The sequence below is a fragment of the Harpia harpyja genome, chromosome 22 (genome assembly GCF_026419915.1).
Source record: "Harpia harpyja isolate bHarHar1 chromosome 22, bHarHar1 primary haplotype, whole genome shotgun sequence".
Taxonomy (NCBI): Eukaryota; Metazoa; Chordata; class Aves; order Accipitriformes; family Accipitridae; genus Harpia; species Harpia harpyja.
Genome location: NC_068961.1, coordinates 14,422,351 through 14,441,046, shown reverse-complemented (window position 1 = coordinate 14,441,046; position 18,696 = coordinate 14,422,351). Strand labels below are relative to the sequence as shown.

Genomic DNA, 18,696 nt, shown 5'->3' with positions numbered 1-18,696 from the left:
CCCACAGTGTAAGATGTGTATTTGGAATGTTGTTTAAAGCTACTTACCATTAATCCCAGTTCTTTGTAATCCACATGCACATGCCTATATCTGCTTCTCCCTCAAGAGTTCCTTCTGAAACTCATGCTTTAGACATTTGACAATTGACAACTGAAATAATACTGAGCAAACTCATATGAACCAAGCTTGAGTGAAGGGTAGTGCATGAGTGCATTTCTATGAGTACTGTAAAGTGCAACATTTTTGTCTGGCTTCAATAGGTAGCATGTATATAAATATATATTGTATTGGACAATTTAATGTGCGGACTGCACACTGAGAATGTTCAATTAGTAAGTAATCTGCTTTTTTTTCTGTAGAACATGCTTAGTTCTAATTACCTTTAAAAAGAAACCACAGAACAAAAAAACAGTGTTCAGTTTCTGTATGCCAAGAAATTATGATCTGTCTTTCTTTGAGGTCCTCTCTGGAATAAATACAGAATTGTTGCTGTCTTGAGGATTTGTGAAACAGTTTCCTTTTTAACCATACTTTTTTATTCTTTGTAGGACTGTGACTCTAGACCATGCAACAGACAGTGCAAAAGTAATTGGAAAAGAAACTCTAAACATGTTTCACACAATGAAACTGAACATATCAGATATGCGAGGGGTGAGTTAATGGGAAAACTGAAATTTATTCTCTTTATCAACCTTCTTTGTTGTCTTTCATATATTTTCAGTTCTCCAGGGTAGACGATAACCAAACTTAAGCAAAAGTGTGGATAATTGTAGTGGTTTAACCCCAGCCAGCAACTAAGCACCACGCAGCTGCTCACTCACTCCCCCCCGCAAGTGGGATGGGGGAGAGAATCGGGGAAAAAGAAGTAAAACTCATGGGTTGTGATAAGAACGGTTTAATACAACAGAAAAGAAGAAACTAATAATGATAATGATAACGCTAATAAAATGACAACAGTAACAATAAAAGGATTGGAATATACAAGTGATGCACAATGCAATTGCTCACCACCCACTGATTGACATCCAGTTAGTCCCTGAGTGGCGATTCCCCCCCCAGTTTATATACTGGGCATGACGTCACATGGTATGGAATACCCCTTTGGCCACTTTGGGTCAGCTGTCCTGGCTGTGTCCCCTCCCAACTTCTTGTGCCCCTCCAGCCTTCTTGCTGGCTGGGCATGAGAAGCTGAAAAATCCTTGACTTTAGCCTAAACATTACTTAGCAACAACTGAAAACATCAGTGTTACCAACATTCTTCTCATACCTAACTGAAAAACATAGGACTGTACCAGCTACTAGGAAGACAATTAACTCTATCCCAGCCGAAACCAGGACAATAATACAAGGCTTATGTAAGTTAGGCTATGCAATCATATTACGTTTTGTAAGTTTACCTTTGAAAAACATGGTTACGAAGCCATAAATGTAAAAAAATAATATTTTATTGTGATATTGATTAATCCACACCTTAAAACAGCCTGAGATAACAAAGTTAGACTGTATCGTCTACAGTTCTGTTAGCACGTGTAAACTTTATTTTGTCTTAGAATTTTCTGTAAACTTCTGCACAGGTATTAATGAAGTAACTAATATAAATACTGCTTGTACTGCCAATCAAAGATACAGATCACAGGAGCTTTTGCCCTAGACTGGACGTCTTGGGGCCAGGAAAGTTAACCAACCCATGGTTTGGCCTTTGTTTGAAGGTGAATTGCTGGCTGTTTTGAATTGTGGTTTATTTTAGAACACCCTTGCTCATCTCAGTGGTTTTGTCATAGTAATGTGAACCCATGATAAGACTATTTTGGCATCAGCCATTTGTCAAAACGGAGCACAGAGGTTTTCTAAAACAAACCTGCATTTATTGGTCATCTGGATGTAGAAGTAGAGTTTTGATTCACAATGTTGCCTTGCAAAGTCAGTTCCATGGCTTGGGTTTCTTCTTGGAGGAAATATTTATCATCCTCTCCTTGTCTTTTTCTAGTTTCTTGTCTGTCTCCTTTGCTGTCTTTCTTGACTTCTTACCTTGTTCTGTTTCACTTGATTTCTGTAGCCCTTGTTTTAGAGCATTCTTCTTTAAAGTTAGTATCCTGTGGGTGTTTGTCGTGGTTTAACCCAGGCCAGCAACTAAGTACCACGCAGCCACTTGCTCACTCCTCCCAACTCCCAGTGGGATGGGGAGGTGAATCAGAAGAAAAAGTAAAACTCATGGGTTGAGATAAGAACGATTTAATAACTAAAGTAGAAAAAAGTATAATACTAACAATAATAAAATATAATAATAATAATAGTAATGAAAATGATCATAACCAAAGAGAAAAAAAAAACAAAACAAGAAAAGACAAGTCATGCACAATGCAATTGCTTACCTGCTGACCAATGCCCAAGCTGCGATCTGCCCCTCCTGGCCAACTCCCCCCAGTTTATCTACTGAGCATGTAGATATGCTATGGTATGGAATATCCCTTTGGCTAGTTCGGGTCAGCTGTCCTGGCCATGCTCCCTCCCAGCTTCTTGTGCACCTGCTTACTGGCAGAGCACGGGAAACTGGAAAATCCTTAGTTTAGAATAAGTGCTACTTAGCAACAACTATAACATCAGTGTGTTACCAACATTATTCTCACACTAAATCCAAAACACACTGTTCAAGCTAATAAGAAGAAAATTAACTCTATTGCAGCCAAAACTAGGACGGTGTTGGACATGTTGTTTTGCAACACAATGTACTACTTGTGAGCAGGTGGCTCTGTTCCGTTCTGGAGAGGCCATTCAGTTCTAGATGATATAATAAAGTGCAGCTATATCCAAGGTCCCTTAGTGGTATTCCTTTGAACTGACTTCAGACACCTCCAGTGTATATGTCTATATTGGAGTTACTCCCCTTAAGCTTTGCTTATACATGAGGTGAGTCATGCTTTAAAGTGTCCTTTTTCTCTCAATATCTAGCACAGGTCCTGAAATGATACCCTTAGCTGTTCGTGCCCACACTTGGGCAGGTGCATCTACTCACTTGTCCCATAGACTTCACATAACACTTTAACTCAAACGCTTGTCCTAAAAGGGAAAAAAAACCAAGGCAAAGTTGTCGTGCAGCACAGCAAACTCAGTATTGCAAAGGCTTCTTTTAAATTCTAGAACTCAAATCTAGAAATATTTCAAAGCAATAAGATAAAAGTGCAAAGAAGAGCTTTTTACAACGTTTCAATATATCATTAATTGCAACTAAGAAAGTATTAACAAGCAAAATCCTTGCTATGTAATTAAGAGGAAGACATCGTGGAAATACATACACTAGCTCCTTCATGCTTTCTGAGTCCTATATACAATTTTTTTTAAGTTCTGGGGGTTTTTTTCTCAATAATTACTGAGGATTAGCAGTAAACTTGCAAAATGTACCAGTGCATTTTTAGATGAACACAGTTTTTGAACCCCTGTTGATTTGGTATTTAAAAGTTAATGAAAAGTGAGGATGTCTTTCAAAATGAGGAACACCTCATCTGATAAAGACTACTTTCACCAAAGTACTTTCATCCATTAAGACTTTGCGAGAACCATGTCTAGAAGTGAAACAACATTATTTTTCTCATTTGTAGACTGAAGTGATAGATTTAGTATAGATTTTCCTCAGGAAAAACATTCCTTTCTTGTACAGGTAGCCACATTTAATACTAATCACTTCCTGGTCAGTACTTCTGTATTATGTCTGAGAAATTTCGTAACAAATGCCTTGTTTCATGATCCTGTTGACAGCACTTTTCTATATCGGAGAAGTTAAGATGGTATTGTCTTTGTAATTTCTTAGTTGTTGGATTGCAGTGGATAATCCTGGGATTTGCTTGGGATGTTTTATGGAGCTATTTATGTGTATTTCAACATACTTTTATTCATTCTCTCCCCCACCCACAACAGGCAGCCAATTTCAGAGAAGGCAATGCTATTATGAAAGAATTACAGAAATTTTGTGTTGGTTTTTTTTTTTTTTTTTAAAGCTTCATTGAATGAATGTATTAATGTTTTGGATTTAGGTTGGAATTCAGGTACAGCAGTTAGTTCCCATCAGTAAAACCACTTCGGCTCACTCAGCAGTACAATCTGGACACTTACCTGGTGGATCGCATTCAGTTATTGATCTTTTTCATGTTCAGAAAGCAAAAAAGTGCTCAGACGAAGAACATAAGGAAGGTCAGTAAGCTTCGTACTTTGCATGTGTGATAATGATCAGTTCTGAAGGGATCCAACATCGATTACCTTTTGGAATACTTATTCAATATTATACCAGTACAAATTAGTTAACTCTTTGAGAGCGGGTTTTGCTGCTGCAAATGAAAATGCTACAAATAAAACTTTGTATAGGATCGTTCCAATCTTTTTTGAAAGTTAATAGTAACAAAGGATTCTTTGAAATAGAAAGTGTTGTAATTATGCTATATACTGTATAAACTATTTAGCAAAGAAAACTGGAAATTAGCTTCACTATATCTTGAATCTTCAGAGTATTTTTAACTGTTAGATGATCTTTCTGTATTTTGTTTTCATATGTGTAGTATTTGTGGCTGCTATGGACCTTGAAATATCTTCTGATTCAAGAACTTGCACTTTTCTTCCATCTCGTGGTACCCATCTCACATCTGGTCTCAATTCTAATGTTAACAACACTGAGTCTGCTGTCAAATGGAATGGCGTGCATTCTCCTATCAGTGTAAAATCCAGGCTTAATTTGAGTATTGAGGTTCCGTCTGCTTCCCAGGTAAAACCTGAGAATATAGAACATCTGCAATATACTGTAATAACTTGAGGTTGTTTATCTTATTTGGATAGAGCAAAGAAGTTACATTACACTCTTTTAAAATAGAAAGAGCTCTAGTAGAGTATGATGCACAGTAAGAAACTGTTATTGATGCAAAACTATTTTGCCTTAATAAAAGGATTTTTTAAAAGCAGTCGTTTATAGGCTAACTCAAAAAAGATTCTGTTTATTCAAAGGAAGGAAATTTAGTTTTCCAGTATCTTTTTCCTTGCCCATCACTTGCAAAAGGATTGCAACGGAACAGGAATGGAAAAGATGCTGAGGATGAAATACTAAAAAACATTGCCTTCCACCTTTCACAACCAAAGCCTAGTGCCTAATTATAAAAAACAAGCAATAAGCTTTAGGAAAACTTCCATCAGAGAAATTAGACACATTCTATAGTTAATGCTCAATGTTTATGTGATTATGCTATGACGCAGATTTGTAAATTCCCTTTTCTTATGTTAGCTCTTAAAAATTATTTCTGATTAGCTTACTCACTGATGAGTGGCTCAAGAATTTTGACAAGTACTTTGTGTCATTTTCATGAAGACAGAACTTTTAAATGTTTTCCATCCCTCTTTATAGCAGCAATATTCTTTGGCACAGATGCCAATAAATGATAATCAGGCAGTCTTCTCTACATAATTTCTTAAAGTCATGTATTCTATATCAGTCTTTAAATTACAGTATAAATCTGTCTTCAAGCTTTAGTCAGTGAGAAGGAACTGAACACCAACTAGTCTTACACTACCTCATATACTTTTACAATGGCTGTGCTCTAAGTTTCTGCCTAAAAGAATGTCAAACTTGTATTTAGATTTAATTATCCATCTTCTTGTGGTTTTTCAAATTTACTTCAAATAATATTGAAGTGAAGATACACACTTAACATTTGTACAGGGTCTCACCTTTTAGATGAGAGGAGGACAATCTTTATATAAGTAAAATATTTCTGTGGGGTTTGGGCAAGGGGATTGTGTGTTTTAACAAAGAGCCTCCTTATTTCCACCCCACATGTTATTCAAGCAGACATCTGTTAGAAGGGTCTGCTATGAGCAAGCTGCACTGAATTCTGTAGGTATTTTAGGTATAAGCAGATTTCCATGCTCTTCTGTAAAAATCTGTAATTTTAATATCTGTAATTTAAATCTGTAAAAGCATTTGTTGGTGTTCTGTTAATAGCTTTCCCAAATATGTATACATTTTTAGAAGCACATTATGCTTTTGGCAGAAAACTTTTTTCTATAATGCAATACCCAAGCTAGCTCAGGATCTGAAAGCAACTTGGCTGAACAATATGAAGCTCCATACACTCAGATTCTGCTATAGGAGGAATATGTGTGAACAAGCAAAAAATGCACTAGCTGTGCAGTAGAGTTCCTAAAGCCTTGGTGGCATTACAGCACAATATGCTCATCTTTCCTTCTGCTTTATAACCATATTACAATATGGAATATAATATGGAACTCGTAGTACAAGAATGGAGTGGTGAGAGTTAGTCGCATAGTGCTGTTTGCCTACTGTGTGCTAGGAAAGCAACAGCAAGATATTTTACACCCAGGATTTCCAGAAAATGTTTATAGAGATATGTATGTAGCAAATTTGGAAAGAGGGAACACAAACAGAATGTAGAAGAATAACTGAAGGGATTAGTAGTACAGACAGTTTTCGTCAAAACCTCTCAGTTACCATAAGCCAAGTAGCTTTTCATAGATATTTGTAGTTCTTCTGTGTAAATCCAGAATCTGGTCATAAACTCCACATTTTCTTCTTAAAGGTAAAATATAAAGTTTTCTAACACTGCTATGGAGTCTTATTTAGCAGAACTTCCAGGCAAACATTAGCATTTATCTACATCGTTGTACTCAAATTTTACTTGTGAGAAAAATGATGCTGTACATCTGCTTGTCGGTTATATTCATTCTGTCACTTGTGCAGCTGTCATTGTATACAGCAACTTTTAGGCACCAAGGGGTCATTTCAGTTGTTTCAAGTCCATAATTGACAGTAAGTAGCAATTAACAGCAAGCAAAAATTTGAATCTAAAGCTTATTTCATTATCAAAATCTATGACAAGAGTCTTGACAGTATGCAAACGTACGTAATATCATTAAAGTAAATTAGTAACGTATCCTAGAACTATATAAAGAAAGAAATTAATTGCTTACTGCTTTGTACCAATTTAGTATTCACATCAACACATTGCCTATATAATTTGAATTCAGAATTTGGGTTTTCTTTTCACTACGTAGTTGTGAAGAACTTTTCTTTTCACGTAGTTGTTGAAAACCTTATATATGATTTGTGATGAGAACACTGAACATTGTGAAAAGATAAAACTGAGCATTCATATTTACTGAACTACTTAGTCTTAAATGATATTTTTACATTTTGCTGCTGCAGAGTGTAACTGTCAGATTCCTAAGTATGTTTGCATACACAGATTAAAATTGTAAAAAAAAAAAAAAAAAATTCAAGAACTGTAGAACTAATTTTTTACTAAAATTAATTCTGTTATCTATTCCTTAGAAAAATCTAAAAGCTTTTATATATTTGTAGCTAGATAAGTCTGTGCTAGAAGCTCTGCCGCCTGATCTCCGAGAACAAGTAGAGCAAATATACAGCCTTCAACAAGGAGAGAGTTACGGAGATAGCAAAAAAGAGCCAATAAATGGATGTAACACTGCACTTCTGTCACAACCGGTTGGAACAGTGCTTTTACAAATACCAGAGCTTCAAGAACCAAATACAAATACGGGAATTAATGTAATAGCCTTGCCAGCTTTCTCACAGGTAGGATGTTTGCAGAGTACCAATAAACATCAACTTTCCACCCATAGGAAGAGTTAACAGTTTTTTCTTGAGACAGCATTAACTAGAATCTCTGACTTCCCAAAATTATTTATGGTCCTTTAATATCTTTAAAAAGTCTGCTTTCAAACGTTAGTTAATCTACCACAAACATAGTGTGATAGTATTTGTTAAAGATTTGTAGTCATCAGTATGCCTATGTTTTTGCTGTTGTTTAATGTAAAACCTCCTCATTTATACTTTGCTTTGCAATCTAGTGTGTAAGTAGCCTTTTTTTCTGCATTGCAGCTGAGTTACACTGCACCATAAGTCTGAAGCAGTCCTAAAATCTTAGCTTAGCTAGTCACAGGAGACTTACTCTGTTTAAGTGGATGTTTTGATGGTGTAAAGCCAACCTCCTAGCTTCTGTAGATGCAACTGTTTATATCACATTCCTGGGAGAAAGGCAGGCATGGCTAAAGATTGTGCATATCTCCATAATTGCTAAGTGAGCTCATGTAGAGCATGTCCAGGATGTGGAAAGTTGTTTCTCAAAATAGGGGCCTGAATTGGGGAGCAGGTAGCAGTAATGATGCTTCTAATGATATTCTACCCTTCAATCCAAGATGGTGCTGAACAAATGTACAGTAATAAAAAATCAAAGATTGGGTTACCCAGAAATACGATATTTTGCATATGCATCATTTAAAATAGAGCAGTATTTTTATTTTTCTATTTGCTGTGCCATTGCTCCACTGCTGTTCTCAAAGTGATATCACCTAATCGGATTTATAGACAGATATTTGTTGCTGTTTCTAAGGTGTAATGCTGCTTAGCCGACAAAGAATCCAGATAAAATGAGATAAAAATTCCTGACCTGTTTTCAGTAAATAGTAGTTAATGCATAATTGTTATTTAGATGTGTAGTCTATTCGACTACTAAAATTTCTTCACCTTGATTCAAGTTCATTGGTTCAAAACAGCTGTGTCACTTTTTATTCCTGAACTGCAAAGTTGGGTTTCCTCTATGGAAATATTGTGTGAATAGTATATGAACTCTCCATAGCCCAGCTGTTTGAAATTACGTAGTTATATTCATTCATAGGCAAGTTGATCTTGGACTTGTGTGTTAAATTATGCTGTGTTTTAAAATACACCCCTCCCCACTTGTTTACCACTCAGTACTGTTTTTCAGGGTAAATTTTAACTGTACAGGGCTTTCTGTAAAAATTACATTTAGTTTGTGTTTATGCTTTATCTATTAATTAGGTAGTTGAGAATTGATTGTTGTTTTTTTATAACAGCATTACTTCTTGAAGTTGTCTTGGAAATACCTAATTTACACACTCAAATGCACTGGTTTTCCTGTCTCTATCTCCTCATGCATTTTGTGACTGTTTTACTTGATCCAAAAATGTCAGCTTAGCAGAGCAGCCTTTTTGTTTGAAGATGTAGTTCAGGAAGAATTGGCTACTTCCTATTTATGTATCGGGGATATTCATACTATCTATTTTAGAATGGCTTATGCTCGTACTCCAGATTTTCTCCTGAAAACCATTCAGCTTGCTTTATTGGCAAAAGAGAACTAAGATTTACAATTTTCATTTCTGAGTTAGGTCCAGGTTTAATACCTAGAATAATACAGTTGATAGCTTCCTTAAGCTTGGCGAACAAAAATGCTAAAACCAGTTCATTAGAACGGGAGGATTTTTTTCTGTGTTAGAATGAAACATGAACTTAATTCAAAAATACCATCTTTGTCTAAATATAGTTTGACACATTTTTTTTTATTGTTAAAGTCTTTGTGGGAGTGTATATTGTATGAGTGCACACAAACATTTAAGATTACTTTCTTTCAAATGATGCAGTTAACTAAGTACTAATAGGTTTCAGGTACAGAAATATTGCAAGCCACTCCAAATTGAGTACTTTAGCTACATCAACTCAGCAAATGTAAATGGTGCCCTGCCATCTTTTTGTAGCTTAATTAGGTCTGTTTTTCAACCCTTCATTCCTTTTGTCTGAACTGTGTTTTTATGACCAGGTGCCAAGTTAATTGGCTGATAGTGATTTATTCATTAGAAAACATGTGGAAAATGTCCTTTGTTGGGCAAGGTTCTCCCATAAAAAGAATCCAGACAGGTTGCATTCGTTTCCATCAGCTGCTGAAGTAATCTTAAAATTTAGAAGAGCTATGTATCTCTGTAGCAGCTGAATACTGTAAAAGCATAGAATGCAGGAAGGAAAGATTACAGATGCTTAGAAATTAATGACATTTCTAAGTGGAGTTAATTACTGGTGGCAGATTTACACCTTGTCCTTACATTGTCTTAATATGGTATAGATTCCTTCTAAGGAAATTTATACAGCACACAAAAATACTGATAGCTGTATGCTGAGGTAATGCATGAGTTTATAAAATCAAAGTTCTCCGTAATGTGAATGTGATACAGCTATGTGAAAGCTATGTTAGGACAATCTGGCTGTACAGTAAATTACCTGAAACTCCAATTAATTAGTGTAGAATTCATATGAATTTGACTGATGGCTCTTCTAACTGAATTTTTACATGTTAACACTTTCAGAGGGCAATGATAGGGGGAATAACAAAAACACATCCAGTTCCCTGTACTGCATTATTTCTACATGAATTATTAAGTGGTATACACAAAACCCAGTGTTGATTCAGGGCCTCCCAAATTCCTGACTCTCAAATGCTTAACCAGAGAACACTAACCTTTTTAAAATAGTTTTAGTAAATAAAATCTATATTTAAAAAATAACTTAAGCCTCTGGACTTAATTGGCTACATTCCACTACAATGCTTTGTTCCGTGCAATGTATGCAGTAATTGAGGTCAGAGTTGTTCCCATTTCCTCTTTTAATTAGCGCGTATTTTGTGTGGTGAAAAATTTGTGTTGGCACATGGAGTTCTAAAAATGGAAAAAATGTTGTGCTAAATTGATGAGTTTTACCTGTGGGAGCATGTTCATGTTTATTATCTATATAATTTAGACATCATATGTGTAGATAGCACAGCCTACCTTCCTGACATAACATACATATTTTGGTTTAAAAAAAACATCAAATCTCTATTGAAAATAAGAGGTAACTTTTAATATATATGCATACTGCCGTATAATAAATACAGTATCTCAGATAATGGTAGAAACTGTATTGTGCCCTTAGAATAGTAATAGTAGTTTTGAATCATTTTTTTTTTTGTTTGTGCACATCTCTGAATTTTACCACTGAAATTAAGGGCACTCTCCCACTGGGCAGACTTAATCCTCTAAATGATAGGTTTGCGGTTTTGAATTAGATTTTGCAGATTATGAGCTGAAAACACTGTCCGATAATATTGGGAAACTCAGAATACGAGACTAGTCTGTCACTAATTTGCTACTTCAGATACACAGTGAGGGAAGATAACTGGTAGGTAATACATGAAGTTTTATTTTGTCCATATGAGTGTGTATGGCAATTGGCAACAAATGATTTCATGTCTAGAATTCAAGCCCCTAGGACAGTTGGAAAGGACTGCGTTTTCATCAGTCAAACAAGGGGTGGACAACTGTGGGAGAAAGAAATGAAACCCTTTTGCGTTGGTTCAAAATACAAGGTAGCCGGACTTGTGTTTCCTGTCCCTAAAGAAGCAAGACTATTTCCAAGGATATTTTGTTTGAGGACTGTAGCAGCTTCTAGGAAATAGAAGTATCAAAAGAAAAGGAGGAACAAAAGTCTGGTTGTCACAGTGTTTGGAAATTTGAAGAGAGTGTTCTCTGAGTTAGGCTTAATTGTGCTGTTAATATAGCTGTACTGTATATCAGTAGGTGAATAAAGATAGTGGTCAATAAAGTAGGTGAATAAAGACAGTTAGTGTATTATAGGCCCATAAATACTAATTTTATAAAATAATAAATGTAGAGTAATATTAAATGGAAAATTTTATGGTTTTTAACAAGCTAAACTACATGAAGATGATGTACAACATATTTTACAGCATTTCAGTTATATCATTTATTTTTGCTTGGCATAAAATGTCAATACCTTTCTCATGTGAGTGATCTGGAGGAAAGCAAGCAGTGTTGCTCACTAGTAAAATAATCAAATGAATCTTTTGTTACTGTTCAGGTGGACCCTGAGGTTTTTGCTGCGCTACCTGCTGAGTTGCAAGCAGAGCTGAAAGATGCATATGATCAAAGGCAAAAGCAATCAGAGCAGCAACCTGCTAACACTTCTGGTGAGTATATATAGTTGTACAGTAGTTTTGTATAGGAGTTGTTTACTATTCAAAGAGAGTTATGCAACTCTAAATAACAAACTGGAAAATTTAACTAAAGCTTCTATGAAGATGCTGTGTTAAATCGAGTTTCTGTATTTATTTTTGACAGACTGTCAATTACAACCAGCTGTGGTCTCATTTTGCAAGCAGATGCCTAGCTTTACTTAAATGGGTAATTAATTCAATTCATGGGGACCATGGCACTCAACTTAGCCATGTCCATATGTTTGCAGAATGGAATCTAAACTTGATATGTCTTGTGATTTAAAGTATTGCATCTTCAGTACCTAAGTTAGTTAAACTATGTTCAGACAGCATTCTCGTGGTTCCCTGAAACCCATAGCACTGGTATGGGTTTCAGGCAACTAGAGATATGATACATCTCACCATATGTCTGATAGCCAGATGGTTTTACTCTGAGCTGATCACCCAGGTCTCCTTTTTATAATCAGTAGAAAGAAGTAAGATTAATTCCCTGTGAACATTCTTTCTCATAAAATAGGTTGGAAATGTCGTTGTGTTCACTGTTAGTTAAATACTGCATTATTATAATCAAACCTTGATTTCATAGTCAGTGGACTAATGCAGATATGTTAGTATGATGGAATGAGAGCAATTTCCTTGGTAAACTACAATAAAAGCAGTTTGGGGGGGGGGGGGGGTGCTGCTGGTTTTGCTGATACCCACTAAGGCTTCCCACCAGTGGTTATCTAGGTGGGACGGTGCTCTGACTGAGGCGAAGCAATTTGTCCAGTAGGCTTCAGATTTCACCAGCTGCTCATACTCAAGCACTGAAATGCTCAATATTAAAAGGCTTGTGAATAGTAGTTGAGTATCCTCTGAGTACACTAATGTCTAGCAGTGCTTTTCAAATACTTAAAACATTGCCCATATCTGGAATGGCATGTGAGTGTTAAAGACGCATTATCTAGGTTATGTTCTCCCAATTGATCCATAGATTTTTATGGAAGATAGAGTCCCCCTTTCAATGGAAAAGTATTAAATTTTAGATGTATCAACCACTGACTATTCCTGTGTTTTTCAGTGTCAAAAAATCCTTTCCTACACCTGAAGCATGCAACAATGAAAAATAAGAAAAAAATCGGGAAAAAAAATGCAGTCAGTCCTGTAAAAAAGATTCAGAGTCCTTTGAAAAACAAATTCGTTGGTAGCCCAGCAAAAAACATGCTGGCTGCATCTGGAAGCCCACAGAAGCTAATAGATGGTTTCTTGAAACAAGAAGAAACAGCTGCTCAGGTAATTTTAACACTAACAGCTTTCAGTAAAGCTATGTCTGTTTCTTTAGACAGTCCATGTTCACAAATGCAGCTTGTTTTCTTTACTGGATTCTTTACTAGGCACTTATCTATGTATATATATGGTGTTACCATATTTGTCAGACTGAGCGTTATCAACTTTTATGTTTGGAACAGCCGGAAGCAGTTCCATCAACTTCAGATTCTTCAGGCCCATCAGCTCTGCAGACTGAAGAACCTGGTTCATTTAGGCCACAAGCACCCAACCTAGCTGGAGCTGTTGAATTCAATGATGTAAAGACGTTGTTGAAAGAATGGATTACAACTATTTCAGGTACGGGATGTCATCCTAGTGGTGTTCTTGCATGTATCACACGGAAAACTTTTTTTTTTAGTAGGCTTTTTGTACTTTCTTCCTTCTTCCTTCACTCATCCTTTCAGTGGTTACTTTTCACAGTAATCTTGAAGTCTCACTGCCTTGCAGTCTTGGAGTAACTTGATTCTTCCTACTTGGTTGTTATTCTGTGTTTTTGCCAGCTCCTGTTTCTTGCTTAACAGGATGAAAATCTACCTGCTCTCTCTTCAACCCATTTGTCAGGCCCTTGTCTTATGCCTTGATGTTACTTGTGTGGGAGGTTTTCCTTATTTTGTCCAACACATTACAACCACTAGGATGAAAACTAATGAAAGGGAATTCCTGTTTTATGAAGATGTCATTTTAGAGGCAAAGGAATGTGGGGTTTTTTTCAAAATAACTGCTGGAAAGAATTCTAGAATAAAATGCAAAAGTGTAACACCATTGCTAAACTGTGATTTGAATTTTAACATGTCAAACAATTAGCAACGCTTTAATATCTTGGGAAATCTGACCTGCAAGATCCTTCGTACCCTGGATGTTGCTATTCTCCTGAGAGTTTCTAAACAGCCATTCCATTCTAAATCCCTATTTCTTTTCCTTTTGGTTAATATTAGCTTGGCTGTCATTTGTTATTACTGAAGAAAAAGAAGAGGTCTATGAGACAGATATTTCAGGACCTTGCAGCCCTTTTATGTACACAAATTCTGATGTTGGGGGGAGGTATGGGAATACAGCAATTGTCAGGTCGGCCCCTGATGCGCTAACGCTGCAGAATTTCTTTCTATTATATTCCAATTGTTCTATGATTGTATTCTAAGTATACTTAGAGAAAAGTTCTCTTTTTTTTTTTTTTTTTTTTTATTACAGATCCTATGGAAGAAGACATTCTACAGGTTGTGAAGTATTGTACTGATCTGATAGAAGAAAAAGATTTGGAAAAGTTAGATCTGGTTGTTAAGTACATGAAAAGGTAGCTTAAGTGCTAGTATTTGTGACATTTGGACTATTTTTGTTAGAATTTATGCACTAGATGCTTCAATGTGAGGCCACAAGCCCATTAGACATTCCATTGATAAGTGTAAATATTTTAAGCTTAAATTTTATTCAAAAACAGGGTGGGGGGAGAAGTTGGGCTGTTAAAATAGGTATTTCGTGAAAAATTAAGAGTAGCATTTCATCGTATTTGCTAGTCTTTTGTTTCTAGACAAAGGATATCATTTTTGCCAGCATTATCACTTTTCTTCATCCTGTTTTCATTCATTTTTGGTGGCACCTTAGATCTTTCCTTTGTTTCACCTGATTTCATTCTCCTGTATCCAGATCCTGTCTGACCTCCAACCTATTAAATCCATTTTTATTACTTAGTTATTGTGCTCCTATTACTCTTCCCATGAGTCAGGTGGCCCAAGTTCCATTTATGACTTGCTTACTAACTGATACTTAACGACAGAGCTCAGCTTTCTGTGTCTTAGAGCTGGAAAATATTTATTTCACAGAATTAACACCCAAAAGACTACAGCAATGTAAAAACTCACTATGCTTTTGTATAATGGGATGTCTTTAGGCCTCAGAAAATGCAGTGCAGTTAACTGCTTTGTTGAATGCTGTATAGTAAATTCTTTATAAAACCCTTCAGAAAGCATCATGTCCTGTTCATGTCCCATTCCTGGTCCCTGTATGTGAGATTTGCACCAATGGCAGTGTGTCTTTCCAAAGCCTGGTAACAAGCATAGGACAAGGAATCAGGAGTTCGGTGGTACACAGTTGTCTATATGATACTGAAGTTAGGTCTTCTAAAGCTGTAAGTGTAGGAACTCTCTGCTCTCCTGTAATAGTGATCTGGAAGGGGATTTTGAGAGTACAGAGCTGCTTTGTTTTCCTTAGGCATTTCCTTAATTTGCTTCTAGAAGCAGCTGAATGATAGACTTAACTCATAGCTCTCTGTGGGCCTCCATGATTTGGTTCCATTTTTAGCAATAAACACAATATAGTGCCCCCCAAACCTATTATTTAAATGTCTTAATCACCCTTGGCATTCATTGGAAGAAAAAAGTAGTGTGTATGTCTTGGGATGAGGAAGGAAAGATCAGGATCCAGGAGCTTCCCATTTCTGATGCTTCAGTATGAAGTTGGTAGAAGGTCACCGGTTTAATCCCAGGCTTACAACCACTTTAGAATGCTAACATTTACAAGCTGGTGTGACACTGCTCATATCAGAAATTTCACCACTGAATGGCAGAGGAATCTGCGGCATTAGGGTAAGACTTGTTATATTTGGAGAGATAGGGTTTTACCAAGATTGAATCAAAATACCATTCATGGTGAACTGTTGTGATCTTGTTCTCAGCATGAAAACCAAAACTCACTGTAAAAAAGACTGGTTCTGTAATGGTAATTCTCTCCCTCTTCTTCCTTTTTCCCTTCAGGTTAATGCAGTCATCTGTGGAATCAGTTTGGAATATGGCATTTGACTTCATTCTTGACAATGTTCAGGTAGTTTTACAACAAACTTACGGAAGCACATTAAAAGTTATCTGAACTTGTAGTAAAGAGCTTGATGAGAGCCTGGAGCTCTCTGCTAGCTGTGCCATAAGTGCTTGTGAGGTATTTGCAAAGTGCATGATAGTAATGCCCTGAGTTTTTATAATTTCAAATTTCTTTTTAAACAACAAAGTGTTTTGTACATTTCTTTTCAGAAAGTGCCAAATTTGTCAGTATTGCATGTAAATAATTGTGTTAAAATTCTTTTATTGTAGTATAGAATCTATTTACAAAATGTTTGTTTATAAAGTTTTATGGATTTTTACAGTGAAGTGTTTACAGTTGTTTAATAAAGAACTGTATGTATATTTTTGTACTGATTCTATTTTGTGATGCTTCAGTTTGAATATAGCTAATCCCTTTTATTAAAGCCGCAGCTTTGATTAATTTCACAAAGTTCTACACAGTGATACTGCCTGAACACACGTAGGAGACTGCTGTACATTCACCTGGCTGCTTTTTGTTTCTTCTCCCACTGACTTTATTATAGAGTTTAAGCCAAGGAAATAATATTAGCTCATTTTCAGTTTCATCCTTCAAAGACAGAAACCAGTGTGGCTGAGCCACTCCCAAAGCACCCACGGTGTTAGCTGAAGTGTAAGTGCGTGCTCTGAGCTCTGTGTATTCAGGTGTGCTGTCACCTCTGGAGATGTGTGCTCATGGAGGAGAACAAATGGAGATTTTTAAACAGTTACCCGAAAGAAGCACTGTAAAGGAGCTAGGGAGTAGCCTGTATTGGTCCTCTGCGTTGCTTCTACTCAGGATAGAGCCACGTTCCACTTGTAAAATACCATAGTTCTCCCCAGCCTGGCACACACATTTCCTTTATGCAACCTAACAAAATAGCTTGTAGTGAGTAGCAGAAGTGAAACAAATAGTCCTTTCTCTTTGTGTCCGTGGTAGGGAGGGGTATGCTTGCATCTCTGCAGTTCGTGTTTTGGGCAAGTCTGCTTTTTCCAGATGTACACCAGCCTCATATAGTCATATTTGGCCCAACACGTTAAAGCAAGGCTCTTCAGGTGCCTGGAAAGAATGAAGACCACTTGAAGAAAACCCAGGTGGTAAGAAAAATCTTTTCATTTTCTGAAGAAATGATGGGGGCAGGGAGAGAATCGGAAGTACCCCACATAATCCTGGATGGGTGTGGGCCCACCTGACTGTAGAATTGAAAGCTGGAATGGAAACTGGAGCTAGCCCTGGAGCAGGATTTGCACCACCAGCTTAGCTGGAAGCATCTCCCCTAGCACAGGGCAGGAGCTGCTGCGCTCTCGGGAATGCTCTGCAGTCGCTTCACTGGCTGCAAGCACAGGTTACAGCAGTGACAGCATTTTTTAGCTTTACTTTGTGCCCTAGGCCTCCTTTGTAAGGCACGCTGGGAGAGGCACCAACCTGGCAGCCTTCTACAACAAGGCGATGGATGAGGGAACAGTAGTAGGTGTTTCCCTTGACTTTAGTAAGGCTTTTCATAATATCTCCTGTAACATCGTCACAGACGCGCTAATGAAGTACAGGCTAATGGATACATGGATTGAAAACTACCTGGGCAGGCAGGCCCTGGGCATGGTGATCAGTGGCACAAAGTCCTGTTAAGAGGCCAGGCCCAAGTGGTGTGCCCACACAGTCAGTACCAGCTCCAGTCCTGTTCAGCGTCTTCATTAATGACCTGGATGATGGGGCAGAGTGCACCCTTGGCACGTTTGCTGATGACACGATTGGCTGATGAGGCAGAGGGCTTTGCTGCACCTGGAGACCAACAGGCTGGAGAAGCGGGCTGCTGGGAATCTTGTGACATCCAGCCGGGAGAAGTGCGAAGTTCTGCACCCAGGGAGCATCCACCCCAGGCACTGGGGGCCAGCTGGCTAGAGACCAGCTCTGCAGAGAAGGAAGGCCCTGTGGGTTGCTTGAGGCAGCAAGATGCCCTCACAGCAAAGGCAGCCAGCAGCCTCCCAGGCTGCACGAGGCAGAGTATCACCAGCCAGCCCGCCAATGGAGATGTTCCCCTCTGCGCAGCACTGGTGAGACACAGCTGGAGCGCTGGGTCCAGTTCTGAGCTCCTCGGTACAAGAGGGACATGGACATACAGAGCAACTGCAACGCAGGGCCACAAAGTTGCTTAAGGGAATGGAGCTTCTCTCATCTCATCCCACAGGGAGAGGCTGAGAGAGCTGCAGAAGAGGCAGCTGGGGGGAGTAAGGAAGCCAGAGACAAGACACTCCTCTGGGGTATCAAGTGAAAGGGTACAAGACAATAGGCACTAACTAACTGGTACGAAACATTCCTTTTCAACACCCCCAGAACAGGTTGTCCACAGGCATCGTGGATCCTCCAGCAGTGGACATGCTCAAAACCCAATGAGACACAGTCCTGGGCAACCTGCTCTGACTGCCCCTACCCTGAGCACAGGGAGGTTGGGACTTGGTGACTGCAAGCAGTGCCTCTCTGATAAGGCTGATTTTTCCAGCTCAAGTTAGCTCATTAGGTATCTATCTGTCTATATAACTGCATCTATTTGTAGATATGTATCTGTGGGGGGTGGGACCTTATCTGAATCAAGTTGTCTAGGTTTCCACTAGTTTCTAGCTGGGCAGAGCCTCAGTGGTTGCTGCTTTTGAAGCTCCCTTTTTTCCCCCCATTTAAGAAAACTGGCATGCTAACTGTTCACATAGCAAAT

General features: G+C 37.8%; 2 protein-coding genes across 8 annotated transcripts in view; both read left to right on the top strand.

Moving 5' to 3' along the window:
* REV1 (REV1 DNA directed polymerase) overlaps window positions 1-16,333 on the top strand; it is a 62,581-nt gene extending 46,248 nt beyond the window's left edge. For all 7 annotated transcript variants that reach the window (XM_052773579.1, XM_052773576.1, XM_052773574.1 and 4 more), the window contains 9 exons: window positions 549-651; window positions 4,029-4,185; window positions 4,548-4,750; window positions 7,355-7,588; window positions 11,720-11,828; window positions 12,916-13,127; window positions 13,304-13,460; window positions 14,352-14,454; window positions 15,911-16,333. In XM_052773579.1, the coding sequence (XP_052629539.1) occupies window positions 549-651; window positions 4,029-4,185; window positions 4,548-4,750; window positions 7,355-7,588; window positions 11,720-11,828; window positions 12,916-13,127; window positions 13,304-13,460; window positions 14,352-14,454; window positions 15,911-16,022 (1,390 nt within the window). In that variant the 3' untranslated portion in view covers window positions 16,023-16,333. The remainder of the gene's footprint in view (window positions 1-548; window positions 652-4,028; window positions 4,186-4,547; window positions 4,751-7,354; window positions 7,589-11,719; window positions 11,829-12,915; window positions 13,128-13,303; window positions 13,461-14,351; window positions 14,455-15,910) is intronic.
* TXNDC9 (thioredoxin domain containing 9) overlaps window positions 1-18,696 on the top strand; it is a 186,128-nt gene that overhangs the window by 115,582 nt on the left and 51,850 nt on the right. The gene's annotated exons all lie outside the window — the stretch shown is intronic.